The sequence below is a fragment of the Pyxicephalus adspersus genome, chromosome 4 (genome assembly GCF_032062135.1).
Source record: "Pyxicephalus adspersus chromosome 4, UCB_Pads_2.0, whole genome shotgun sequence".
NCBI classification, from domain to species: Eukaryota; Metazoa; Chordata; class Amphibia; order Anura; family Pyxicephalidae; genus Pyxicephalus; species Pyxicephalus adspersus.
Window position 1 is genome coordinate 83,344,185 of NC_092861.1, and position 25,199 is coordinate 83,369,383.

General features: G+C 36.1%; 1 protein-coding gene across 1 annotated transcript in view; it reads right to left on the reverse strand.

Annotated features, from left to right (window-relative positions):
• The window catches only part of MAN1A1 (mannosidase alpha class 1A member 1), a 62,062-nt gene that overhangs the window by 19,860 nt on the left and 17,003 nt on the right, over positions 1-25,199 (reverse strand). The window contains exons 3-6 of the mRNA XM_072408826.1: positions 19,389-19,483; positions 6,105-6,228; positions 4,701-4,794; positions 115-230 (exon numbers count right to left, since the gene is read on the reverse strand). Of these exons, the coding sequence (XP_072264927.1) occupies positions 115-230; positions 4,701-4,794; positions 6,105-6,228; positions 19,389-19,483 (429 nt within the window). The remainder of the gene's footprint in view (positions 1-114; positions 231-4,700; positions 4,795-6,104; positions 6,229-19,388; positions 19,484-25,199) is intronic.

Consider the following 25,199-nt stretch of genomic DNA (forward strand, 5'->3'; position numbering starts at 1 on the left):
CTAAGGAGTGTTCTAGCATTTGTCCCGATATTTCCTCTATATGACTTTTCAAAAGAAAAAACCAAGCCAAATTAAAATAGCAGCTACTCATGGAAAAGATATTAATTTATTTACCTGAACAGCTTCATAATATAATTTCTTGGCCTCTTCATCTGTCTTGTCTGACATGAGCCATGCCTTCAGCAAATATTCATAGAAGCTGTCACCAAGTCCCCCTACAGACACGTGATCTGCAAAAAAAAAAAAAAAAATAAATACTATTTATATAATTGTACTGTATAAGAGGCATGGTAAGCTACATTCATAAAAGTGTCAGTGTGGACAACAATTGTCAGAGAATTTCCCAGTATAGACCTTGCAGTAGGTAACAAACTCACTTTTCAGCACAATCCTAAATATTCACGTTAAGTTGTTAAAAATAATCAAATGGTTTCACAAGAAAAACAGACTCTGATTGGGGTTTGTGGAAACATGGATAGGTCCATCTTCCACAAACCCACAACTTAACCACTTGTATAAGGTGTTTTGCAGACTAAACTTTGACATTTATTGGCTTCTATAGGGTTTTACTGCGTGTCCAGGTCATGCTGTAATGCCGAAGCAGCAAGTGCAGGTACTCCAGGACCTAATTATGGTACTAGACAAAGTGGTCCCAGCAGGAAAGGCACTTTTAGTTTTTCTCTACACTGTGTAGCAAGAACATAAGTTATTGAAAAAAGTTATATATTTTTCTCAATACAACATGGACATTAAAAATATCCACAATACATAAATATATAAATTATGGTCATAAATTGCTTCCTGCTGCACCAACTGATAAGTTTCATGTTTCCGACAGAGTACAAACTCTTCTGCCAAAGTAAGTCATCATTTGCAGGTAAAAACTGAATCAATGGAAAGCCACAGCAACTTTGAAGATAAATTTGTTGGAATGATAAAACAGATAATAAAACAAACCAATTCTGCTTGACAATCTCTAATTCAAAAATAAATAAATCACATATCCACCGATTCACATTATTCTAGTGCCCTATCACTTATAGGAGGAATAATGATGCTGTCCCTAAAGAATGCTACTTCAAAAACAATTAATGGTACTTTCACATAAAACTAAACTAATATAATGCCACCCCATCCAACAATTTTGTTAGTTTGGTAACGTTATTAACTTTTTAATTGATATTTATTTGATCATCTTTCCATTTTTTCCCGATTTCCTACCTAGGTGAGTTTGATTGGGAATTTATTTCAAAAGGTCGCAGGAGCTCAGCACATGCTTGAGAACAGGAATTGTGGGATCAGGATCCTAAAAGGGCATATCCATGCCAAAATGTATCTATCCATTGTAGAATGGATGGAGATATATAGATATATATATAGATATATATATAGATATATATATAGATATATATATATATATATATATATATAAAAATGTCCAGAAATGTAACCCCCGCAAATTTCGGGGTAATACTGTATTCATATTCACCTGACAGCCAATCCAGCTGGTGAGCAATAAATTTTAGACTAGGAAGATTATACACATATATACACGTTCAAGATTGAAACAAAGGATTTGCAAGGATCAATTGATAAAAATGAATTTTCCTAGCTAGACTGGATTGCTGACCCTGCCTTTGCCTCTGAGTACTGGATGTACTGGGATCCTTGTGAGCGGTCATTTTGAGGGGATTGTAGATCCTATGAATTATCTCAATTATCTCAATGGACTTTGTCTATGAAACGTGTTGAACAAAAATTGGGACTATTTCTCCAAAAATGTGTTTTTTTTAGGTTTTATTTTAATGTTTTTAAAATGAATTTTTTTTGTAAAATAAAATCTTTGTTTTACTATAAATATGAGAAAATTATTGCTATGCCTTAAAAATCCTGTTTCTTTTTCTTTTTGTTTTGTATGTAATTCATGAAAATAGTTACACGTTTCACAGGAAAGACACACTTAACTAAAACTTTGATTGATTTTCATGAACACATCTTGCAAACAATTACTATGGCATGGGAACCCTGTTATCACAAACTAAGAGGCTGCCATTGCTAAAAGCCTAAAAAAGCCAGTTCCCTGGCTTTCTCTGGTATGAAAACATTTAGAATCATCCACCTAAAACCCATATGTAAGTCAGAAATCCTGGTTTACAAATATTTCCAGGATCAGTGACCATGTTCTGTAACCATTAATGGTTACAGACAATTAGCATTTTCTAAAGGAAGATCAGCATTGAAAGTTTCCATACTCCTGAGATTTCATTTCCATTAAGATTTCTGTGACATTTCTGCAAACCAGTACATTCTAACGTTAATGCTACTTTATGTAAAGCTCCTAATTTATAGACACCCACTATTTCAGATTAACTGCACTGAAAAAAATGCAGATCCTGCCTTTCCTTTATAACAGCCACTCCAGGATATATGTAAAATGTGCTTTATTCCACCTACACATTGGAGCTATCAACTGCTGTGTATAGACATATGTGGGAAGGTTGATTTTTAATGGCTGGAGGTAAAAATTAGGTATTCAGGTGGTAGAATTATGCTTAATTGCACTAACTATCATTTAGTATACAGAATTTAGGAAGTCAGAATTTATTTGAATGACCTTTAGAATTCCCCATACACCATCACCATAGAAACCTATCCTGTTAGTTTGGAAAACCGGGTGAAAGTCCAGAACATATGAATTTTATACACACAGGTGTAAAGATATTTCTTATACAAACTATATACAGAGGTTAAATAAAGCAGCTCAAATTGGCATCCTTTTCTAAAACCAGCATCCTGTTGACAAACAAAAGTAAATCTATAACAAAGGATCTCTATTTGTACCTTAGATACTTGGTAAGAGGACCGAAACATTTCTGTTGCAGCAATTAGCATTATGAATAGGGATATATATTAAAGAGAGACAAAACGAGCAAAGAAAAGAACAGAAGTTCGCTTTGTTTAGGCTCTGTACTTTTTATCCCCCTGTAGAGCCTTGGTGCTCTGTGTGATTCATTATCTGTGAGAACATACAGCCTTAGCCGATTCAGTAGGTCTTGTTACTGTGTGTGAACATTATTCAAGAAAAGAAGTATTTACAGGCTGGGAATTTAAAGTCTTTTCTCACAAATGTCATTGCCCCAGCCTCTAAAGCTAATTCATATTTAAAACACAGCATATACACGAAAACATAAGTTAGTAAAAATAAATACCGTGCTAATTTATTTAGAGTTCATGGACAAGTATTGTGAAAGCTAGGTGAAAGGAAAAAAGTGGTGATGTCCACTGAAAGGTAAAAAGTTTTTGCTGTTCTCATGTGGTATACAGAAGTAAAGCTGGACTCTCATTGGTCTCTTTGGGCAACATCTCCAATTTGCCTCTTTTCAGTATTAACTGAAAATCAAATCCACTATCAATCTTTTTAGTCAACCAAAAAACATTGTTGCTCATTACCCCTCTCATTATATATATATATATATATATATATATATATATATATATATATAATCTACGTGATTTAAGCATCACAGCTCAGTGACCCTTCATGGACTTGTATCAACAAGTAATTAAACAAAGTAGCACCTTCACATTAATGATGAAATACAAGTTGTTCTGCAAATATGTCCAACGCGTGATGCCCAACCAGTGATCAACTGGTCTAACGCGATCAACTGGTCGATCGCAAAGGCAAAGCGTGTGGATCGCGGAGCCCTGCCTCACTCCTCCCTGCTGTTTACCAGCAGCCCTGCTGTACGTCTATAGGGATGCTGGGGGTCTCTTTCGTCTGACAACACCAGGAGCTTTGCATCCTTCACTCCAGGACACTTTCCCATTGAGAAGTCGGTGTGTAACAGTAGGGGCCGGAGGGCAGTCTGAGGTGAGCAATGCTTGGCAGCCAAGTCAGTTCAGGCTCAGGGTTCAATTACATAGATAACTTTGTACAGAGTAGCAGTTCTTTTTCTTGTGCAGGATGTCATTCCCCTAGGACAGGTGAACTGTAGCTTTCCTGTCACTATAGTCTTGTAGTGAATTGTTCTGCCATTCAATGTCTCATTAGCGTCAGTCACTTCTGTGTCATACTTGGTATATCAATAAATATATATTTAGCATTTTTATTGTTGGTAGATCATTCTGACTTAGTCATTTTAAGAGTGCGGGCACCCCTGTACTAGACTTACAGTATTGTGCAAAGTAATATAGTTTTAATTTACACAAAGTTCTGTTATTCCCTCTAACTGACCAATGATGTCCAAGAGATTACAGGTGGCGAACCCCAAGATACATTAGGTTAGTTAGTATAGTTAGATGACAAAAATGTATGCCTTAAAGTTCAGCTAAGTTAGATAAAAAGTACCAAATCCAGTTACTAGATGATTCACAAACCTCAAAGTAAATAAAGAATTTCCATAAGCACCCCTGACCGAGCTAAATCTTTCTACATTTCCATCCCTCGCAGACACTGTAGCTCCTAGTGGGAGGGTCTCAGCAATAGTGAAAGTACTGGTAATCCATAGATTGGGCGGGCCTAGGTGTGGCCAGGTGACAAGTTACATGCTTTTAAATTAGTAAGGATGCTGATAGCCATGCTCCCTGTAGGGGGGACATAATTCCAGAAAAAAATTTATAAAAAAAAAATATGAAAAATTTTACAAATTCTAAACAAAACAAATGAAATGAAGAAAAGTCCCAACTAGTATACTTACGTTGTCCCCATTGTCCACTGCTAGGGTTCAGGTAGTTTGGATAAAGTCCTTGAGGTTTATCCAATCGATTTAACACTTTTCGTATATTCATTACCTAAAACAACAAATAATTTATTAAGACAAAAAAAAAAAAACACGTGCATTGTATATAGAGGATAAATTCAAGCATTCCACTTACACAGATTACTATATTAAAAGTAAGGGAAAACACTGGATAGCAGCTAACGGTAAATTAAGTATGACAACAAACCCTGTGGCTCATTATTACTGCTGTAAAAGTTATGCAACGCAAAAGCCAATGTACAGAGTAAAGTTATGTGATGTTTTTCCCATGATCCTAAAGAGAATCATTTGAATATGCCACTGCCAGAGCAAGAGAGATACTTTTCCCCACCCCCCACTTTTAAAATTTTTGGTAAAACTTGCTTGTGATTACAAAGACATAAAACTATCTTCCTTGTCACAATAGAGGGCAGGAAGTGTCCTTTAGTATGCTACATTATACTGAAAATCAGGTGCCAAAATGAAACGCATGGAAAGTACAAGCTATGTGCTAATAGTTTCCCCTTAGATTGCTAGGGAAAAGATTACACTTCTTTCATTAATCAAGGTGTGCTTGCATGCTGTTTGTAAATTACTAATCTCAGCAGGCACTAGGCTTTCCAATTGCCAACACACTGTTTTTTGTATTTATCTTCAGAGCCAGGGCAAACTGTCATGTCCAAAAAATTTATTGCAAAATGAAATAAAAAAAAAAATATGGCCATTACATGCTCAAGTAAGCCAACTGTGTTGACAGTGGTGGGTCAAGCTGTCTTCAGCCAGCTTTTCTGCCCCGTGAACCTGAACAACTTGTATATTTCTGCAATGGGGCCTGTTTACTTAGCAAAACCTTTTTTTCCCCACTACCAAAATGTAAAATAATAAACCAAAAAATATTTTTTACTTGAGATAAAAGTTTTAAAATAATGTATAAAATGTTATATGTATTTTGTCGCTTTTTAATGACACTGAAATGTTGATTCTGGTATAAAGCAAAAACAAAAAAGTTATTAAATTAATAAAAGGCAACCTCTGCCTTATTTTACACTTTTATGGTAAATGCAACACTAAAAATAAATTAGATCAAATATTTAGGTAAATAGCTTAGGAGAGAGTGGAGAGGGGGAGTTTAATTAGGACCAATTAGTGTAAACTATAAATAAATAAGGGTTATGCAGTCTATATACTTTAACTGACATCTGCAGATTGAAACTGCCTTAAATTAAAAAAAAATAAAAAATAAACAAACAGGTGACATTGAAGGTGAGTCACAGATAGAAATGACCCTCATACCTCACAGGTTCAAATGTAATTAATTATTGTTCTGCAGTTTTGTTTCAAATGATTAGACTTTGGACCAACCTTCTCTTTAAAAACTGGGTCTCCGGATATCTCTGTTAAATGTACAAATTCCAAATGCAAGGTTCCAAATTCTGCCAGGATACTGCTGCCTCCTGAAGCCCAGGGCCAATTTCGACCGATTCCACTAAATATAAAGATAGAAGGGATGTCAAAACCAGACATTTAAAAAGCAAACTCTGTAATGATGTAACATAAAAATGTAATTATGACTCCTGCAGGCCGAACATAAAAAAAATAGGCACAGAAATAAAAGTGGAGCAAAGTCTACATATGGCAAACATTAGTAAGGGTTTAGATGGATGTCTACTGCCACAATATAAATGTTCATTTTATTGAAAAAATAAAATTAGTTATTGCAGTTAAAACCGTTTTAATGGTGCAAATAGGAACTTTGTATGCAACACATCTTAAAAATATGCAGCATCATAACATATACCAATTTAGTTAAGGAATTATGTAATTTTTATTTTACACAACTCAGAAACATTAAAAACTAAAATCAACTTTGCAAGCCAAAAAAAGCAAAATATTTAATGGAAATTTTAAGTTTTTACATTTTAAACAGTCTTCAAAAAGTACAGATAAATAATCATAAAAAGTAAACCTATATTGGTTATAATACAAAGCCGGCCTAGGGACATAAAGGCAAGCAACAACAGATGCCTGCACAAACTGCACTAACTAAAGCTGAATTTTGTAACTTGCTTGTCCCTGGCATCAATGACTATTGAATATAAAACCCCTAAACTACTGAAAGCAAGAGTCTGATTTAGACAGTCATCATGGTAACTTACTTTTTAAAATTTAAAAATGAATTTATATTTGACCAAACTGAATAGCAACACATAAAAGATGAGCTTCTATGCATGTCTTCAACTCTTCTCCCTCACCCTTCTCTGTACACATACCCCCATTTTCTACTTGTCCCTCAATGTGGCATGTGCACCAATACTTTTCTTTACAAGATAGCATCTTTCGTCCACAGTTGATTAGCCCTTCCCGCTTCCAGATGTGCCTCCAACCTTACATACAAAGCATCCAGCTATCAGTCTGTTTCTGCAAGCGATCTGCCCATCTCTAATGCAACCTCACCACTCTGTAATAATTCAAAGCCTGCCTCTGTCTATTATGTGTACTAACATATGTGAGTCCATCTATTATACCTACCAATGGCGAGCTCCCCAACAGGCTCATGAGAGGCTCCACAGGATTCCCTAGGTCTACCAGAGTAAATAGCACACTTGTGCCTCCCTATGCACAGGTAGAAAAGAGAGAAGGACCAAATGATCAGGAAACCTCCTGACTCTTGCCTACGTTCTAGGACCATAAACTTGTCTTTTCAATACTACAATGGGAAAAAAAGCCATTAACACAAAGTACCTAATACTGGGTGCAATATACACACCATCACACTTTTCCTACCAAATATAACACACCCTCAAACCCTTTTGCTTAAAGTCCATGGCTTTACTATGGTTCATAACAAATGCAACCTAACCTTTTTTGATACGAATTCCAAAATTTTCCTTTTCTGCGAGACACCACGCTGCGCTCCTTCCTCTTCACTTGCATAATGGTCGCTCGTGGATCCGCCAGGACAGATCCATGAACGACGTCTGATGAGCGCTGTACACATGCCACATTCTCATCTGATACCAGACCAGAAGTGATAATCAGACGAGAACCATCTGACATGTTTACATAGCCTTATGCTGACTAGGGAGCTGTGCTGACATGGCGTGTGTTCTATCCTCGATTTACATGATATACAAGTAAATATATCTCATTTTATTTAGACTTTAGTATAGTTTCACATTTTTAAAACTGTTATCCTTGGCTGCAGTTAATATTGACAGACATTCATCAAAGCAATCCTTTGAGTTCACAATAGTGGGAATACAGTTCACATGTTTTTTGTTTTGTTTTTTTTTTGACACAGAATGGGATCTGCTATACTGTAATAATGGTAGCGATGGGAAAATGGTTAACTATTAACAGAATAAACTTGAAGTTTATAAAAGCTTTTTAAAAGATGCAATTTTTCTCTACAGTATTACTAGCAGTTTTAAAATTTACAGTTTAAATCAGAAAAACTATTTGTTATGTTTTGTCTTTAAATTGCATAGAAAATAAAGTAATATTTGATATTGCTAAAACAAAATAATGCGTATATTACTTTTTTATCATAACTAATACCACAATAATTTTTAAACCAAAGAGCCCATAGTATAAACGTGAAACTTGTTATGGTCTTAACGAGGTACATAGGTGCAGGAGCTGAAGTGGTTCAAGATCCACATGAGACCAAGTGTAATTTGTAATTATATGCAAGATCTTCCCATTAAATTTTGTGCCAGTTTTCCGGGAGTTTAAATTCTGCTCACCACAGATTTGGTAAAATAATTTCACAAAGGTTCAGCTGCTTTGTAGGATGAATGCTCAGTTGCATTGTTTTTGCCTTGGTTCTGCCCTTTTAAATGCATTCTCACAGAAACAGAAAACAGGCCAATATAAATCATGTAAAACATTCAGAATATCTTATTACTTACTTGTTGCTCTGAATCCTGGTAATAGATTCAGATAGACCTCTAATGCTTTCAAATGATATGTTAAGCCTTGCCACCAAACCCAAACAAAAGAAGTACCTTGAATGATGAGGATGATGGATAAACATACCAAAGAAAGCACTGACTGCAGACCCAGGCATTAAAAGTCATATAGAAACAGTCATATAACATTTTTCAATATTGGTTAAAGAGGGTTTCAATTTTCCTGACTTTGGCCAAAATGATTGTTTTTTTTCTCTTAAAATAGCATTACCTAACCTAGCAAAGTGTTGTATAAAGTTACAAACTGAACTGCATTATTAGACTAATTAGCAGTAAATATGTATGTGTACATTTGAACACACAGTCACATTCAATTCTCAATTCGATCTAGGATCCCCTTGTAGGGGCTTGGGGTGTTGGTTAGTTCTCGGTTTAGAGGGCTCAGGGGATGGACTTCAATGTAGAGCTAACTAATCAGCAGCTCTGCCTGAACTCTGAATCCTCCCTTTCAGCTATGACCACATGATTATTGTCTACGAATTTGCTGCCATGATTTGCCATAGTGGAAGTCTGGAGCAGAATTTATGGTTTAGTCATTCATAAAAAGGATGACATGAGGTAAGCATAAAGTGTAAATAACTCTTACCTCTGCACTTAGAAAACCCTGCTGTGGGCAAAGTAGCACCATTAGTCAACTGCTGGCAGTTACTTTAAATCATTTGAATTGAGCCGTTCTTTATATATTTCAGTACTTCTAACATCTATAAAATGTAATCATGATGACATGACCTACATGATAAGTGCTGAAATTGCAACTATGAATTTGTTTCTATATAAGCAGAACTTTGGTAACAGAGAATACCAGAAACTGGCTATAAATTATGCCTATCTTTATTGCCAACCAGTAGATGATTGCAACAAAGCATGGCAACATATTTTTTTTACTTAAGATTTTATGCTTCAATTTCTTTTCAGAGGAAAAAATGTTGACATTAGGAATCTAGTTTTCTGTATAAAAACGTAGGGCAATCGGTTTGTAATTGCATATTGATATGTATGTTTCTGTGAACTCACAGTTGGCTACTTCAAAAATACTAGCATATATCTCGTTTAGAACAGTGGTACATTAACCTATATCAGGTGCAGAAACAATACTCAATATTATTAAATACAGTGGAAAAAAAAAAAAAAGGGAGGTCATACACACACATAGTAGTCAGCTGTGAACAAACTTCAAGGACTATTCATCTATGTTTTCTACAGACAGCATTCTCATGGCAGAGCATGGATACAATACTCGACTTTGATATGTACTCAGACTGGGAATAGGAAACACTTCAGGGTCCGTCTATTTATAACTATACTATTGCAGACGGGCAGCATGATGCTCTAGGGTAGCTCATTTTCCCAGCCGCTGTAACTGGCCCCTGGTAATTATTCGCAGCTTGAGAACTGTGGCTCAGATGGTCCTACAGTGTCTGAGCTAGCTGGCAGCAGTGTCACTTTATTTACTAACATGTTTAATCATAGCAGCAGAGATGGCAAAATTACCTACAGTATTATTTAAGAAGCTGGCACAAAGAAAAGGCAAGATGCAGTCACAAGAAAATCTTCTCCTTATAGTTATAATTTATTACATATCCTATTGCCCTTTTCCAATGACAAATTGAGGGGGCATGAAAAGGAATGCGAGAGCAATGATGTTTATGTGTCCTGAGACTTGTTTAGGGCATGGCATACATAAATTCAAGCTCAATGCTTTTTCCTGGCAATTATGAAAAAGTCCACCCAAATGCAATTTTTGATATATAAAAAGTAGAATTGTGGGCTTTTCCAGTCTTGTGATTAGTTTAGGATTGCAAACCAAGATTTCCTGGTAGCGTTTTTCACTTTCTTTATTTGAAAAAATATATTCAGGAACAGTAGACATAATTCAAGATGGCTGGACCAGCGAATATCCTTGGGAAACCAATAGACCTAAAACAAGTCATATGGAAATACAACAAATATGCCAAATCAAAATAAAATGCATTATAAAATATTCTTACGGGTACAAAATATTATAAAGCACCTGCTGTTCTTTTCTTACAACCTTTGTAAGAAAAGGATGTTTGGAATAAAGAATTTCAGAAAAGATGAGGAAAGGATACAAGTGAAAAACAAAAAAATAAATAAAAAAAAATAAAATAAAAGGAGGACAGGAAGGAAAAGTTTAGGAAAACACAGAAAAAAAGGAAGTGGAGTACCCACATGACCATGCCAAAGCAGGAATGAGACAAATACCAAATATACCTTAGACCAAGTACAGAGGGGTATGCGAGTTCTGTAGAATCTAAGAACTGAATCCTTCAAAATCTGGCCCAAGTGCTATTAATAATGGGGTATCCTCCATATACATATTCTTTTTACCCTTTTGGAAGCACAGCTGGATGTGAAAGGGTCTAATTTCCCTCAAAACAGATTATTACACAATCTAAAAAAGGACTGTCTGGGACATAATTTTGCTCCATTTCTGTTCTGTTGAGGATAATTTGTATTAATTTGTATCTTTTTTACATTGGAACCTCTGCCAAAAGAAGGGACATACTGCAGCTCTCACTGAAAGTTTGTTAAAGATAGCTATTTGGTGCCCACAGCAGAGCTCTGGTGTACCAGAGTGTAGGTTTGCTGTATAAAAGAAGGTTCAGATCTGCAGCAGGAACACTCACAGCACTTCCTGCGTAGAGCCAAAACAAAAAGCCACGCAGAGCCAGTTTTTTTTTTTGACAAAAAAAAATACATGTCTCATGTCAATAAACCCTACCTCCTTTGTGTTTGGGTCCCCTTTAAGAGTTGTTGAAATGGCAAGAGAAGATTTGTTTGATGCTAAAACGCCACATCAAAAATATACTATGCAATCATGGAACATGTAATTTTCTTGTTGGAGTTCAGGCAGCCTACAACCAGCACTCTAGTGTTTAGCCAGAAATAGTTAAAACCAAAAGCAGCCAAATGAACAGAATAAATTAACATGATTTTAAAGTAAAAACACATTTAAAAAAAAGATATATATATATATATATATATATATATATTAATATATATTATATATAATATATATATACACACACACACATACACACACACATATACCTATTATACGAGTGCAAACTACTCTTAATTCTTACTGAGATTATAGACTTAAAAGTCCATCTTTAAACTCTCCAATCAGTAAAAGGCAGTTTAATATCTAAACAGCTAATATGGTTGGTAAATTAGTGTGTATAGAACACGCAAAAATAAACTAGAAAAAAAAAGCCCTTTAAATCTTTAAATCTTCCCAAAACCAGAAAAGTGCCACACTATACAAAAGGCCAAAAGGTTAAGCATACTGTTTGAATAACTCTTGGATTACATTTGAAATTTCTAGTCTGAAATGATTCACAAAGCTGCCGATGTTCACGCTACAATAACTATAATTTGTCAGTACAAAACTGACAAATTATAGATTGTTGATCTGAGTGGGTTATGTAGATTCTAATAGTTTATGCTTGTCTAGTCATATTTTTCAGACCGACTTTGAATCCTAAAACATGCAGTTTCTTTAAATATTTCAACACCGCGTATGCCAGCTAAAGCTTTTGTAATGTAACATTTGGGGCAAACTATATCTTGTCTAGAGTTAGCGGCATATGAAGTACTGTACATCTATAAAAGGTTTTAAAATGTATAGTCATTCTGAACCCTTAACTAAAAAACAAAAACAAAAACCAAAACAAACTTAAAAAACAAGACTTTCATGGGCTCTTACTGCGAAGAAAAATTATTTTCATGAAAAATATTTTATCACTAGTAAATGGCAAGTGATAAAACACTATAGTATATCCGCAATAAGAATATGCATTCAATGTGAACCCTAAAAAAAAACAACCAAAAGTACAACTTTATGCAACCTCCCCAAAACACAAAGGTTTATAAATGTATCCTCCTCTTAGTAGTAGTATTAGCCAAAAACAAAATATCCAACATGAAGACACTCAAATCATAAAGCATAAGAGTACGCCTAGGATTTATTAATCAAATATGTCAGGTTATTGTGGAAAAAACAAAACAAAAACACTTCCTTATAGTATTGTTCCTGGCTTGAGAGATTTCTGTTAATTTTCTGTCCTAAAGATGCAACTGTAAATGAGTGCACATCTGTTTAAGTGGTCCCCACCTTTTGGATGTCTCGACCACTAAATTTACAGATTCCAGAGCGCGCATACGCAGGGAGCTGTGTGTCACTCAAAGGGGAAGAAACTTCCCCCCGAGTGATGTCATGATGCCAGAACCCACCCACTCTTATTGTAGATATGAGCCTGCGATGGGAGAGTGGGCGGGATGTTTCCAGAGACACAACCGGACCACCCCCAAGCCTACAATGCATACGGGAGACATTGTTCGCGGCTCTGGACGGTGCGCCCCTCCCAAGCGGGGTCCTTTTTCTGACTCCGCTGGGGGGTACACTGGCCAGAGCCCTGGACCACCAAAATTTTTTTGCAGACCACAGCTTGGCAACCGCTGCTTTAAGTGAATGGAGCAGGTGTCCCTGGTTAGGATTTTTCATCACTCATTGCTTTGATGACAACTTGATATCTTTTTATTTCCCTAATTTTCACATTTGCACAGTGCTAAACAAACTGCCCAGAGTTCAACTAAGCAGTACAGCAAAAGTGGACAGCCCTTGGCTCTACCCCCCAACAACAGGATACAATTTAGTCATTTATACAGATAAAATGTGTAGAAAATCATGGGCCAAACTAAACTGGCTCAAGCCAACCCCACCAAATAACTTTAATTAGTAGGTTTTCACAAATGAACAGGTTCTTTATTGTAGAAGTGGCATCTTATGTCCCATACAACAAACTTACCTGCTTCTTTGCAATAGTCTATAAAATGTACACTGGGCATGGCTGGCTGCAGGAAATCAATGAACTTCTGTTTGCATGCTTTGCCAATCCAGATGAACCCAGAAGTTTAGATTTAAATTGTGAACAGGCAGGCATGCTTATTTTATTGCAGAAACACTGCCCTTGCCCTTCTGCAATCGATTGTAGAATATGCAGAGCATAATACTGCTAATATCAAATCACAGCCCCATTTTTTTTATACTTTTAAACCAATAAAAAGAATATCTATTTTAATATCAGTGGTAATTGTGATGGATAATGTTTAGGTCCATGGCCTTTCAAGTGTTGCTCAATGTTTCACAAAACACAAAAAAATAAGCCTTTAATAAGCTAATGGACTCTTATACTAAGAGTCTGGAAAATAAATATTCCGTTGAGCATTTATGTTCCTGCATTAATTCTGATAAAAATAAGCAAATTATTTAAGAAGAAAAAAAGTGAATGATTTAATGAACTCTGTCATAAAACTTGGAGACAAAACAGGCACAAAATTAGTATTCCTAGCTGCAGAGCATTTTCAGAGCCATTTTCATGCTGTGAGCTGGTAAGGATTGCAATTCTCAACAATTCCCACTGTTTGTTATTTGTGTCTTTGGTTTCCAACCAATGTCAAGTCATTGTGTAATGCAAATTTTGTAGCATTAGGAAAGTTCATTAGTAGGAACACGCTTCACCAGGACACTGGTGAAGTCAGAATGCTGAGTATTCATAAAACAATATGTGTTTAAAAGGCAAGTAAGACAAAAACAGTAGTATTATCTGCACATCGGTATCAAGTTAATACTAATAATGCATAGAGCAGATTCATTGGAACAGATTTTAGAACTATTCTATAGAAAAGGCATAGATACATCTTTCCCCAGATCTATTGGATTATGCAAGTAATATAGTATTTAATAATCACAACATCAGTGTTGTACTCAATGGAAGATCACTTATTCCGTACTGATGGTCCAGAAGAACAGCAGCAGGCAATTAGGCCAGGCATCTGCAAGTCTTTACAAACTTTCTATTGTATATTTTGGGTTTAGCACGGCAAAGAGACTAGGAGTATGGAATTTAAACATGTTAGGGAAAGAGGTACAAGAACGTGAAACATCCTACCAAGTGTCTCCTTTAATTGACGTTTTTTCCTTATAGGCACACCAAATGTAGTACATTTGATCATTATTGAAAGAACACTGTCAAAGTGACGATTGACAGGCTATCAGCGTGTCTGTTACTTACACAGGCATTTTACAAGATAAGATGTTCTGATGGATATGCACACTTAGGCTTTATAGGTGAGGGTCAGCTCTACACAAGGAATGGGCATTCAGTCTATCAGGATGTATTACTTTGCATGCAACAAATAAGGTACACAAATAAAGGTAAACGATGGATAAACTATTTCTAGAAGACAAACAAAACAGCATGGCGAATTTCATAATAAACTCAAATACATCACACAAGTACTTAAACTACAAGTATGTAAAAACCTAGGAGCCATGTAATCTTTCACGCAAAGCAACAGTAAGTAAAAGTAATTGTGTTCAATGTAGACATGACTTGAAAACATCTGAAGTGCATTGGTAATATCTGCACTTTAATATTTATAGGTGGTTAAACCTTTATTCAGTTTTGTTGGAAAGATGGAATCTCAAAATAACTTAAAACTAAAGAACATCCAACAGGTTACAGAAATGTATTATTATGGATACAGCTTGGCAATTGCTTTCTTTTTAGAAAGCATTTTTCCCTGGTGATCCTGCCAGTAACACATTTTCTTCCCAGGGGCAATGTTCACTCACTGTACTGTATGTATGGAACTACAGGACAGTCCTGGTTGCATAATGAAATGTATAAGTAACACCATAATGCCAACATCAAATGCACACAAAATCCAATTACATTATACCCAAATGCCTTAGCGCTCTCTCTCTCTATACACACACATATATACACTTATTATTATTATTATTATTAAACAGGATTTATATAGCGCCAACATATTACGCAGCGCTGTACATTAAATAGGGATTGCAAATGACAGACTAATACAGACAGTGATACAGGAGGAGAGGACCCTGCCCCGAAGAGCTTACAATCTAGTAGGTGGGGGAATTTCACACACAAAGGAGTAGGCTTTACTTTTAAAGAAAACTGCTTGGCAAATTGATCAGTAGATTTAGAGATTTAGGTATTATGCAAAGCCAAACTGTAATGGTCATGCTTGTCTTATTCCTGCCTCCATCATCTGCAGCCTTCCCCCATTGGTCCTCTGAAGGTATGCAATACCTCACTGACCAAGAGAAAGCTTCAGAGTGTTAAATTTGACTAGTCACAGGAAAAGCCAAGGTTTGCATACAATTTTAGTGGATCACTGTATCTACATTGTCACGTGTTTTATTTTTTTCAAATGCTGCTTTTGACTCACATACTTAGGGTTAAATAGAAAAGATGATCTGTGATCTTTTTATCTGTAGTTACAAAACAAGTAATTTATTTTAGTTGTACTGATTTCTCTAGTAACACACAGTTTGAAATTACACACAATACCTGACTGACCTTCAGGCATCCGGAAATGCTGGATTTACAGAAACAATTAAGACAATGTTGGTAGGAAATAGCTTTTTAAAGACGTCCTATAATTGATCTTTCAAGAGTTTTGAGGACAAATGGAATTAGAAATGCTGTATAATGGACCAAAGTAAAGGGAAACATTCATCTAAAAACATGCTTATTTAATAGCTTTGCTTATATTGTTGCCAACGCGTCTGCCAATGCCATTTTGTTAACTTCTCAAGTGGTTAAAAATTAAATCTTGCTGCTAGTTTCCAGAAAATTGTAAGTGGAATGTCTAAATTCTACAATCCGATTTATTGGATACGGTGATACTTTGTTAAAGGAACATTGGAAACTATTAGTCATTGCAGAAAATGCCACTTGTGTTGTGTCTTTGCAGTATAAATGCCAAATCAGAGGGAGCTTTTGTTTTAAGATATTGCTTGGCAAAGTCACAAAAGTATTCCGCCATTCGCTATAATTTGGCACTTAGCAGGGTAAATTTCCCTTTTAACATGCTATTTATAGCAGAGGCATCAAATGAAGTTCTGAAGGGCATACATATTTTAATGAGGACATACAGATTGTCATCATCCAATATGACAACAAGACATTGAGATAATGACTCCAACTGCAAAGTGTCAATGAGGCAATGCATTCACACATTTTAGTATAAAATATTGAGGATGAAAAATATGCAAAGGATATTAATCAACCTTTAAGCAACTTGACGTTCATTAAAAAGATAAAAACAAAGCGGTGTGGCAGATCAGTGGCTAAACTCTCACCTTGCAGCACCTTGATTTGCAAAACATAGCCATGACATTTTCAAAACGCTTGTGAATTCACCCAGTGTTTTTGTGGGTTTCCTCCAACATCCTGGCAAAAATTGGTCCTATACTAAGTTTGATTGTGAGAAGCCGTGACAGGACTATGGTCTCTAATAACAGAGCAGCATAATATTTTGGCTCTATAAAATGAACGATGATAAAGACAACTAAAATTTGTCAGACATGTCATAGTCCGAATATCTAATATAGAACATAACTAATTAAGGTATCATTTCTGAAAATTTCTTTCTAACTCTTAGGAAATCACAAAAAATGGCTTCAGCCATAAACCATTGCAAATAGTTATACTTTTTAAAAAAAAAATAAAAAAAAATGTAATTATTTTTTCAGTGACAGTTGCTTAATTTCATTGCAACCAAAAAATAAAAGGCAACTTGTAAAAGGAGGTAAATATGCCAGTCTTCCATCTTAAGCTTTCTGATTTGTGCCCCTACAGAGCTATGCAGGCCATAGATTTAGATACATATAGTAATATTTTCTCTTTAATAGGCAATTTTTAAGGAATAGATTTCTAAACAATTTGCATAATGATTTGTACAACAAAAATGTTTATTTTATCAATCTGTGTGAACTGCAATCTGTGTGAATGAACTTGAATGGTATTAAAGCGTACCTAAACTCAGAAATTTCACTTTAAATAAAAGGGTGGACAACCCTTTTTTGTAAAAATAAAAATTCTGTTTAAAAAAAGGAAGAAAAAAAAAAAAAATGCCTAGGTGATCGAAAAATGAATGCGCAGAAGGAGCCTTTTCATGCAAACAGAAAAATTTGCTGATTTCACACATGCGCAGTGAGATCGGCAATTTTTTTTTTTTTCATCCTACGTCACTCGATCTTGCGCCTGGGACGGGTGAGATAGGATAAAGAACCAGGAAGAAGAGAAGATGGCAGCGCCCGGAGCATCTGTTTTGGGACGACGCTGGTTACCCCTGGATTGATTGGACTGCTCTTCAGGATTAAAAGGTAAGTGCATTTTGTTTTATTTTGTTTGCCAGTTTTCAGTTTAGTTCCTCTTTAGGTAGACACAACAGTTTAATAGGTGGCATTCTTACCATCTCCACTAGTTGTTGCTGTGTTCCTTTTCTTTAGAGTAAAGAAAACAGCACCATATAGAGAAAATCAAAATGACGGCAAATATATCACCGATATATCTGTACATTTACCCATTTCTACTTAACACCTTTTACGTACATTTGCTGGCTCAGCTGCCGCAGAACGATGAGTACTTTGGTTGAATGAAGAACTATGAAGTTGCTCATAAATACCCTGTATTCCTAATGATCAGCAACCTTAAGCTACTCGTACATTTACCCTGACAGTTGCCAAATTTGACTTTTCTGCTGAAGTGGTAGAGGGCTTGTCTTATCATTCACAATGGACTGCTAGGTCTTGGAAGTAACAAAGGTGCAGTTTAGTAAATCCACTTTGCCAATGACCCCCGGTCTAATTTACATAAACCAAACATACATTAAAATCAATGATCAAGTTAAATATTTGTCAGTTTCAGTTATATCTACATCTTGAACAACTTCCCAATCATGTGACAGGTTTACTTCAGCAAATGTTAACACATGCTGCAGCAACTTCAAAGAGTTGGCAGGACCAAAGCCTTGCATTGTTAGAAAGGGTAGTTTGTAAGAACAATTTTTAAAAATGCAAGGCTGGAATCCCATCACAAGTATAAACCAAGATTTTTGCCTTAAAAACACCATTACAAAAAGAACACCATTTTTTACCCTGACCACTAGATGGTGATGTGCGCTCATGTAAAATGTAAAGACTCTTGCTGTAGAGCTTGTAACACGCCATGCAAGTACAAAGTTACCCCCTTATAACCATCTCAAAAGTGCAAGTGACTTTAACCTTTACAAAAGGGAGGAAAAAAAAAATCAACAGAAACAAGTGGTTTTATCCCCTCTCTCATTTTAAAATAAGGTTTAAAATTACACATCATGGATATATTTTTTCACATTAAATTTTACAGGCATTTATTTTTTCTTTTGAATGATAGCAGTGATGGGTGCATTTTGTGACCTAGGTTTATACATTAAAATTTGAAAAACACTTGCATTGATTTAAGTAGGTACCTCTGTTTATAATTGGATCGGTTTATATTTGAGAATATACAGTAAAAGGCTGATGTTATATACAAAATAAAGAAACAAGCCTTTTCAAAATATTGGGATTCTTAGGTGTACAATTTAAGAAACATACTTTACATTCACAGCCTAACCAAAAATATTTTTTGTATGGTTGTCCAAGGTACTCTGAAAGCTTTGACACCTTAGTTTGCAATTTATCTCTGCGTTTAAAGGCAGATCAATATTACCATTTTCATGAACAAATATTTGGAAAAAAAATGTAAAAAAACTGCCAACTATAAAAGTACATATATCTAAACATAATTACCTTTTGATATTTAGCAGTGCCCAAGGAATTCCAGTAGGAGTATCAAAAGCAGGTAGCAGTTTCTTCCCCAGATCTATTGCTTTTGTTCCAAGTATCTATAAAAGGTATAAGAACTATAAGAGTCTGTTCAGGAAAGAGAAAAACAAAAACAAACACTAATAAGACTAAAAAGTGAAGATATAGAAACATTTTGGATCGTTGCAGTAGAGAAGAGTAACAAAATGTTGTGTTTAACTGGTGTCTGCGGAAGAATGTACCCGTTCCTAAGGTACTATCACAGGACAAAAAAGTGAAAGGAAAAAAATACCCCAGGAGAACATAAGAATTTACAAAACAAAAAATTCCAACATCCATTATAAGATCTAACCGTGATCTTTGATTTTACTCAGATAGATGTGTGCTTCATTTTTATTCTCACCAGGGAAGAGTGACCTTTTGATGTTGTATGCCAGTGCACTGCATGTAGCTTGATAACACAATGTAATTTCAAAATATGCAATCAACTTTTACAGATCCTGCACAACAAATTCAAGCATAATATTGCTGCTAGTCAATGGGAAGGATATTACTTCTTGACAGATTCCCATATAACAAACAACACATAACCATTTTCATTATGAGGATTGATAATGTATGTATAAATCAAGAGTTGAAAAGTAATCAAACTAGATTACTACTTGATTAACTCTCTGCTCATGAATGGATACATATAGACTATCCTAATTATACTTGAGAAGTAGATTGAGATTGTGCTTGCACATTAAATGGCATAGAAATATGTGTTCACATTCGGTTTAAAGGCTTAGGGTTTCAATAATGCAAAAAAAAGCAATGTGCAGAAACTGACAACTGTAAACCAGTAGTTATATTTTATTGCATTAATAAAATGTAGACATGCTTAAATTTGGGTCGTGGATGTTCAGACTATAAACCAATTCCTAGAAGCAACTGGTGGCACCTGGAAGAAATGCATCCTAAAGGGAGGGGGGAAAATTTCAGAAGACACATTAACCAGTTTGTACCAGCTCTTAAAACTGCAAATGGGTTTCAGGTAATACAGTGCATCATGCTGAGCATCTCACATAAAAAGAGACCATCAGTGTCAGACAGTGCTGCTTTACCATGTGTCACCCTTGCTGATGCAGAGAGGTTTGTAGGTGGATACCAGCATAGGGGTACCAACTTGAATACCTGGTGTCACATATGATAAACTAGGAACACACACTAGAATTGAGTGAATCTAAAATTACAAGAAAAAAAAAATTCCACATATTTTATAATTTGAAACATTTCCAAAGAGATTTGGGAAGTGAATAAAGTATTGAGGAAAAAAAACATGCAGAACACCTCTGCATTATATGCACATCTCCCCACTATGGTCAGTCTTGTCCAATTGTCTTTATGAACTACTAAATTCCTTCTCCCCTGTACTAAGTCCAGAGATTTCGGGCAGGAAGTGAAAGTATATGTCCAAAGGAGCTCCAGATTCATGCAATGAGTGGTTACCTAAATTAACCAAGTTAGGAGGGCAATTGGGTCTGCTGAATGCCAAATCATTGCTAAAGGTTTGTAGATTCAGTTGGATCCTTTTACATCATATGTATAGCACATATGAGGAGTCATAGGAAAAACAAATTATATTTTCAATACATAAAAAGGAGAAAAAAAGCATGGAAATATTCCTGTGCGCACAAACAATGCAGAGAAAAGGTCATCAGTATTTAGTCTGTATTGCAGCAGACAGCAGCTGCCTCCTCAATGAGCAATCCATGAATCCGCTGGTAATCGCAAGAATCTTTTTATCACATACCCTCAGCTAAGCTTCAAGCATCTGGTTCCCAATTTTCCCATTACATTTAGTACTGTGTATAGAACAAAAACCACAGCAGCAAACAGTCATTATATTAATGTGTAGTGAGGTATGAACGGAGCAGGTAACACTTAGCATATAAACTATCCTGTGACACAGACTGCTTGGGTGCACCGACTTGATGTTGGCTGCTGGAGAGAGAAAAATAGGTGCTAGAGAATGAAACTGTAATTAGATGCTCATCACAGAAAACAATGCACGCAGAAGGCTCATTCTTAGCCTCATAAATTTGACTATCTTTAAATTCTAAAGCCATTTAGTAACTTGATGTCATGACACACTCTGCAAATTGCTTCTTAACCACTGTGGCAGACACATAAAAGGCAGGTATCAATTGGCGTGATGAGAACTAAACAAAAGCTCCCACCTGCCATTTAATAGCATTTAAATGCTGCTGCAAAAGTAAATTACTAAGTGCATGGTTTAAGTTTCTCTTTAAATGTAGATTAACCACCCAACTATCTACATACAGGATAAGTATACACAGTTGCACTTGCTCTGTAACAAAAAAGCAGATTATGAGATAAACAGTTCCATTCTATGTAACAAGCAACACTGCTTATTATTTCCTGTCTTTTCCAGGCAGATATGGGGGGTGGTGGTTTGTAGTATTAAGTTCAGGGGAAATGGTCATAAATAGGGTGCACTTCCAGCTGGTGTGGGGGTAACAACAGGGGAGGAGGCTTGATGAGAGAGAGGAAGTCTGGTTCAATGGTAAAGGGGGAAGGCACCTTGTGCAGGTGTCAGGTAGATGATGATGGGGGTGGTAGTAAAGGTGCAAGGGTAAGAGAAGAGCGTAAAGGCACAACAGCAAGAGGGTGGTGGGAATCGGGACAGCAAACAGATGCAGTGGCTGGTGGTGGGGGGTATGGTACACTTGTGCACAAAGGGAGAGCAGTGTAAAACACAGATGCAATAGTCAGAAAGGGCTCAGGCACAATGGAGAAACAAAACCGAATATCAAATACCAATTAAGACCTCAGGTGTAGAACGGTCACTGCTCTGGGCAGTGTTGACATTCAAATGTTTTTGCTTTGCTTCTTGGAAACTTTAGGCCTGTACACCAATATTACTGTTCCTAAGAGCATTTGATAAAGATGTCGAAGGTCTCTATTTCCTATCCAATACATATGCAACACTAACATCTAATAATTTGTAAAGGTAATAAAGCCTTTTTGGGCAATTACAAGAAACACGGAGAAGACAACGTTTACGTACACTTTGTTTATATTGGACATAATGCCAGTGTTTCTTTTTTAGCCAGGTACATCGCCGTACACATTCTCCAGTCTACTTGCCTGCAATTTGCTCTCAGAGGATGCTCACACAAGCAAAGAAAGAGAACGGGTGGAGCAGCTGCCAAATGTGGCCAGTTTGAGGAGAGCAGGGGCAAGGGAGGAGGCGGTGTAGGCTAAATACCCAGCAATGGAAACAGTCCAGGGATAGCAGTGGCCTAATGTATAAAGAAAGACTTGCAGTTAGAGACAGGAGAGCAGGGGTCAGGGAAGAAGGTTGGATTGTTGTGTGTGGCTCTGATGTAGCAAAGACGACAGTGGTGGACCAATAAACTTTCATATTTACAGATCGTGGGAGGAGAGCAGCGGTAGGCAAGAAAACAGGACTTGTGGATGGCAAAAGGTGGACTGAGGGGACATAAGGAAGCTTATATATAACAAATATATCATATGCTTTTAGCCAGGATGAGGAGTAGAGGATAAGAACAATAGAGGACAGTTAAGAGTATGAAAACAGTCCATTAGAGGTCAGAAAAAGGGACCAAGAAAGAAACATGTTTCATTTAGTGCAGTTTGTGTAGGGGCTAGTGCAGGAACTCTGAAGTGTTAAATATAAGCCCAATATTGAGTGTAAAATAGACATTGTAATGGAAAGTAAAAAATGTGAGCAATGGCTTTGTAGGAGTTTAGAGGACAAAAGAAATGGGAACTGTAAATGTATCACTATTTGAAGTTATTATGGTCAGACATTATTTGTGCTTCACAGATAGTGTGAAGAAAGTGTCACAACGTCCATAGTCCCACTAGCATGCCAACGTCCTAAAAAAAGTGGTCACATGCAGCCTATAACAAATCAAAGTATGGCTGGGCAAATGAGCCATGCAAGTATGATGAGCACTTCCAATCATTAGATGCACAAATGAATACTGGAGATCAAAAACATTAGGTCAGGCCTAAATTTTTACACGCTTTACCAATATGAAAGCATCTTGATACAATGTCACATGCAGCCTATAAGAAAAAGTATGGCTGGGCAAATGTCAGGTGTCAGTACCAGTCTCTTAGACAGTCTATGGCCATTGAAGTTTATATTTCACGGTGAAACTTTGTGACTATAAAAAGATCTTTCTGTGGTCTGGGCATTTCATGATGACTAGAAGTTACTTTACAGAGATTAGTGATCCTTTTTACAATCACCCGTCCCTGTTCACAACTACTGCGGCTAGAGGACAAATGATCTAAAAAATACATTAATATTAGATTAGTCAAGGCAAGCCTTATATCTGAAGCAGATTTAAGTCTGTCAGGACCTAAAAAGTGTCACAGTACAGGGGCACTAAAAAAAAAGAAAAATGCAAAGCTTATTAAAGCCTAATAAATTCCAGCAGTTAACTTGACTTATTCATACTACAGTTTAATAGTTGAGGATTCGGAATTCCTAAAATAACTATAAATAGTTAGGAGTGCATATTGCTAAGGGGTTTAGTATTATGCTGCACTGAAAGAAATCCCTTTTCAATGAAGTTATTGTATTATGTGCTGGTAGGTAATTTTTTTTTTACACCCTATTTTGAGCAAGAAATTTAAAGTGAAACTAAAGCCTTTAAAAAAATGCAACCAGAAAGGTTCTTTATTGCAGCAGGGACAGGCAATGTCCATTTTTCAATAAAACAAACTAAATGGTCTGATACCATTTTTGTTTTTAATACATTTACTTATCCCTTTTCCATTGTGGGCACTGGCATATTCCTCCTTCATCTTCCTTGTTTCAATTGCAGGCACAGCTCAACGTTTTTTACGGTTGAGGGAGTGATCAGGCAGGTAAGTATTTTTTATTGAAGTAGGGGCATCGTCTGTCCCTTTCTGCAATAAAACACTGCCCGAGCACAAATTTGACAGTAGAACTTTAGTTTTAAAATGTAGATGGAAGTCATTGTCGAATTGTAAGTACATATCCCTCTACCACCTTTTAATTATTTCCCTGTGGCCAATATTACCTTTGGAAAGAAAATATGCAAATTCCTTAAAGCTGTAACTGGCTTAATTTCTCTTGATAGCTAGCAGACCACTGTCAAGCAGTCTTCAAGATCTGTCAAACCACCACCTATCCTATCCCCCCTAGGATTACTTGCAAGTCAACACAGTGCAGCCATGTTTCCAAAGTTGATGATCAATGGAAGTGTAGAGCTCTATCTTGCTTAGTATATTAGCTTTGTCTAGGTTCCACTGTCTACAAACAAATGAAACACTTTGTTTTATGATTTTTGCCTTGAATCTGAACATGGAAACATAACCTACCAAGGAACGCAGCATGCCTAAAATGTAAGTTTTGTTTTTCAAGCTAGAAATGTGTACTTTAGGGTCAAGTTGGCTAGTTGTAAAATCACACAAATAACAGTAAAATAAGAAAAATATATACAAACCTTTATGGCTAACTGTCAAAAAAGTAGCTAAGCCAAGTAATTTGATTTGGTTTGAAGTACTGATGTATAGGACAAAATGTACTTACTGCAGCCACTCAATCCCAGCTGTGCTCATCTGTTGTAGAGTCCTCATTTAGATTTAAATGTAAATCCAAGTGACAGTAAAGCCCTCAGCTCACAATAGCATTACACTGTCACTTGCAATCCATCTTTCACAGATTAAAATGGCAACAAATGTAGGCTGTGTGTACATGCATTTATTGCAGTCATCAACAGATGTCAA